Source organism: Austrofundulus limnaeus, unplaced genomic scaffold, assembly GCF_001266775.1.
Source record: "Austrofundulus limnaeus strain Quisiro unplaced genomic scaffold, Austrofundulus_limnaeus-1.0 Scaffold90, whole genome shotgun sequence".
Classification (NCBI taxonomy): Eukaryota; Metazoa; Chordata; class Actinopteri; order Cyprinodontiformes; family Rivulidae; genus Austrofundulus; species Austrofundulus limnaeus.
In genome coordinates, this window is record NW_013952492.1 from 1,582,003 (window position 1) to 1,586,256 (window position 4,254).

General features: G+C 41.6%; 1 protein-coding gene across 1 annotated transcript in view; it reads right to left on the minus strand.

Annotated features, from left to right (window-relative positions):
• Positions 1-4,254, minus strand: part of LOC106520339 (ribosome-releasing factor 2, mitochondrial) — a gene marked incomplete at both ends in the record, with an annotated part of 16,469 nt that overhangs the window by 5,864 nt on the left and 6,351 nt on the right. The window contains 4 exon segments of the mRNA XM_014012365.1: positions 1,090-1,263; positions 1,352-1,490; positions 1,567-1,643; positions 1,718-1,904. Of these exon segments, the coding sequence (XP_013867819.1) occupies positions 1,090-1,263; positions 1,352-1,490; positions 1,567-1,643; positions 1,718-1,904 (577 nt within the window).

Below are 4,254 nucleotides of genomic sequence, written 5' to 3' on the forward strand. Positions count from 1 at the left end.
CAGTCAAATACACAAAAACAGTAACACAACTAATAATCTCATTTGAACAATGTCTGTATTTCTCACATATTTATGTTTGTGGTTGTAATGTGACAAAATATGGAAAAGTTCAAGGGGTATTAATACTTTTGCAAACCACTGTATATGAGACATGTCAGCACTTTACTGCCAGCTAGTAGAAAGATCATTTCCTTTCACAGATTAACACATTTTGTTGCGGTATGGGGAGGTGGTTTGTCGAAACACACTTCTGAGTCATGGTGTTAAAAAAAAACAAGTTGTTGATTGCTAGTTCTGCTGCTTCTTGGTCATTTTCTTATGTTTATGGTGGAGCTTTGGTAAGAAAACATGCAGATATATTAGCAATTTAAACTGTTTATTGTAAAACTGAAGCGATGCATTGTGGATAGGCTACAGGAACAAGAACAGGGACCTGTTCATTTCAAAATAAGAGTGAATTTAAACTGTTCCGTGTTTATTTATTATTGTTATTTATTTACTATTTATTACTGTGGTGTCCCTCGAAGAAAGGAGGTACAAACTGCACAGCTGAGCGTGGTTCTGCAGATCAGAACTGCAGGTGGACTGTCACCCACCCAGTTGCTTCCTGCCACGCGAAGAATTGTGGGACTCTCTACAAAATGAAAACTGTCACACAGAACGAAAGTCAGAGTCTTAAGCTCTGTGATGACTGCTGCCTGAGGAGTCGCTGTTTCCACACTGTGGAGGTCCATTGTCTTCACAAGAGATGGCTTTCCCCTCCAATGTTGAAGGAAAATGATGATGAAACTAATAAATTATAATAAACAAGACGTAATGGATATAGATGGCTCTATCTTTTCTTTAGATAAACTTGAGGATCGAATTTGAAACATTATTTGCGATTAGCACTACTCAATTCTAAATTTAGAAAGTGCAAATCTGCAAATCATTTTAAGAAATTAGTAAAACCCCTAAAGCGCAAAGTAGAACTTTAGGTCCACAATTAGCACATTTGAGCTTTAGGGGACTAGTGCCCACCACTGGTTTTTGGTGTTAAAAAGTAAGAGGATTTTCTTAAAGTAATACCAGAAAGGATGTCAGTTTTACCTTGAAGGTATGAGCTGTGTACTCCATTCTGCACAGCCTCTTTTATTTCTGCTGACAGCTGTGTCTGTAACTCCTCTGTAAAAGCTGAGTCACATGAAGAGCCATCTGTAGGTCTGACCGTCAGCTCAACCGTCACAATGTGCCGTCTCTCCCCCACTGTCCGATCCAGAGTTTCTGCGGCACAAATCAGAAAATTAAGCCGATGTTTGTAGCTGATAAGTGCGATCGCTAAAAAGTACCAACATAAACTGGATTGGTGTACCTTTAGTCGATGCCTCGTGAAGAATGGTCTCTCTGTAGGCTACCTGCAGCGGACCGAGGTAGGTCTCGACACCATACTCTCTTCTGATTCGATCGTGGATGATCTCGATGTGCAGTTCTCCCATCCCACACAGGATGGTCTGAGGATGGAGAGGATGTCAGCAAGGCAGACACTCTGCTGAAGCCAAGTTCAAACTAACTCAAAAACAGGATTACCTGACCAGAATCAGGGTCAACTTTGACTTTTAGACTGGGGTCTTCCCTCTGGAGGCAGTCGAGGGCAGTCTCCAGATCTTTCAGTGAAACAAACATTAGTACTGCTGTAAGTGAAACAATGCAGGACCAGAACATAAATGGATTTACTGACCAGCCTGTTTGGACATGGTGGGAGGTTCTATGGTGCAGAAAAAGACAGGATCGGGGACTTCCACTCCGGACAGGATGATGTTAGCGTGTTCTCCGCAACTTTTCCCTGTCTGATTCTCATCTTGGGCTCTGCGAGCTGCAGCTGCTGCTGATGCTTTGGATGAAACAATGGTGTCTCCTGTAACTGTCTGAAGTTTAGGAAAAAAGCAAGAACTTCAAATGATAGAAAACACTTACAGAAAGTTTCAAATATATAGTATTTTTTAAAAAATGTTTGTAGTTTGTAGCCACTTTTCACGCAAAGGTTCTGACTTATAAAACTTGAACTTAGCATGAAAATGTGTGGTCCCTCACGCCAGCTTTGACTCATGCGTGCGCTCATTTTGGAGCCGGGAAGCTGGCGACACAGATGGTAAAGTGAGGGTTGGACCTCCTTTTGACTTCAGAACTGCCTTAATCCTTCAACAAGGTACTGGAAACATTCCTTAGAGAGTCTGGTCCATATTGACATGAAAGCATCACACAGTTGCTGCAGATTTGTCAGCTGCACATCCTTGATGTGAATCTCCTGTTCCACCACATCCCAAAGATGCTCTATTGATGAGATCTGGTGACTGTGGAGGCCATTCAAGTACAGTGAACTCAATTTTGTGTTCAAGAAACCAGTCTGAGATGATTGGCACTTTATGACATGGAGTGTTATCCTGCTGGAAGTAACCATCAGAAGATGGTACACTGTGGTCATAAAGGGATGGACATGGTCAGAAGATGGATACACTGTGGTCATAAAGGGATGGACATGGTCAGAAGATGGAAACACTGTGGTCATAAAGGGATGGACAAGGTCAGAAGATGGGTACACTGTGGTTGTAAATGGATGGGTCAGAAGATGGGTACACTGTGGTCATAAAAGGGTGGACATGGTCTGAAGATGGTACACTGGTCATAAAGTGATGGACATGGTCTGAAGATGGTACACTGTGGTCATAAAGGGATGGACATGGTCAGAAGATGGTACACTGTGGTCATAAAGGGATGAACATGGTCTGAAGATGGGTACACTGTGGTCATAAATGGATGGACATGGTCAGAAGATGGTACACTGTGGTCATAAATGGATGGACATGGTCAGAAGATGGTACACTGTGGTCATAAAGGGATGGACATGGTCAGAAGATGGTACACTGTGGTCATAAAGGGATAAACATGGTCAGCAACAATACTCAGGTAGGCTGTGGTGTTGACACGATGCTCAGTTGGTACTAATGGGCCCAAAGTGTGTCAGGAAAATATCCCCCACACCATTGCACCACCACCAGCCTGAACCATTGATACAAGGCAGGATGGATCCATGCCTTCATTTTGTTGATGCCAAATTCTGACCCTACCATCTGAATGTTGCAGCAGAAATCAAGACTCATCAGACCAGGTAACATTTTTCCAATCTTCTATTGTCCAGTTCTGGTGAGCCTGTGTGAAATGTAGCCTCAGTTTTCTGTTCTTAGCTGACAGCAGTGGAGTGTCTGTCAGCTGCAGCACAAAGCAGGAGGAAACTGGGGAGAAGTTTGATGAATTTATTTCTAGCAGCAAAACAGCTGGGCAGTGGTTGGGTTATTTAGTTTTATTAATTTTTTTGTTTGTTTTACCATACTAATGTAGACTCAGAGAAAAAAGGTTGAATCTGAATGTCTATATACTTGCAAAATGAGGAAAAATCTGTGTAAATTACAGCCAATCTATTGATGTGAGCAGTTGTCAGCACCCGTCCTCCTCCAGACACATGATGAAGTTTATCTGAGCCAATCCTTTTGTTGACACTGACCTGACTCATTTAAATATACCTTAACATTCATGAGGTACTTTGTATTTACTGTTTATGGTTGAGTGTGGGAGTGGAGAGGATAGAACCTGAGGCGGGACCTTGTGCGCAAACTCTGAGGTGCAGCTGTGATCTATAAAGGAAAATTGATTGAAGGTGTGCGGGTGCATGGTTTTATAAATCTGAATTCGTTTTGGCGTAAGCCATTTTCACCTTTTGGCCATATGTTCACTTTTAGTATGAATTCTATGCAATCTTTGTAAATGAGACCTCTGGTCCTTACTAGATTTTGACCAATCTTCTCAGGAGTGGATGTCCAGTAAAGTCACCCCAAAGTCAGACCTTGTAATGATCAGTGAGCACAATATCCATATTTTCAAAATAATTCACAAAATGCAGACTAATTTTGTCTTAGTGGATTTTATTTTGAAATATGAAGTTTAAGGACGACAGCAATGTAATTTCAGCTGTATTTGGAGTCCATCTTCCACAGAATAAATTATTTTGTTCTGACTTCCACATTTATCTTGTGATCTCGCACTTCCTGCCCACGCTTCTGTAGGGGTCACCTCGAGTGAAGAAACAGCTGAACTCTATTTTAGGCCATGATGGGTCATTCCAACCTACACGAGGACTTCAGTTCTCTTAATCAGATATTAAACAGAAACAATCTGTTCTGTTCATGATTCATTGGTTGTTTAACTAAGAATGTTTATGCA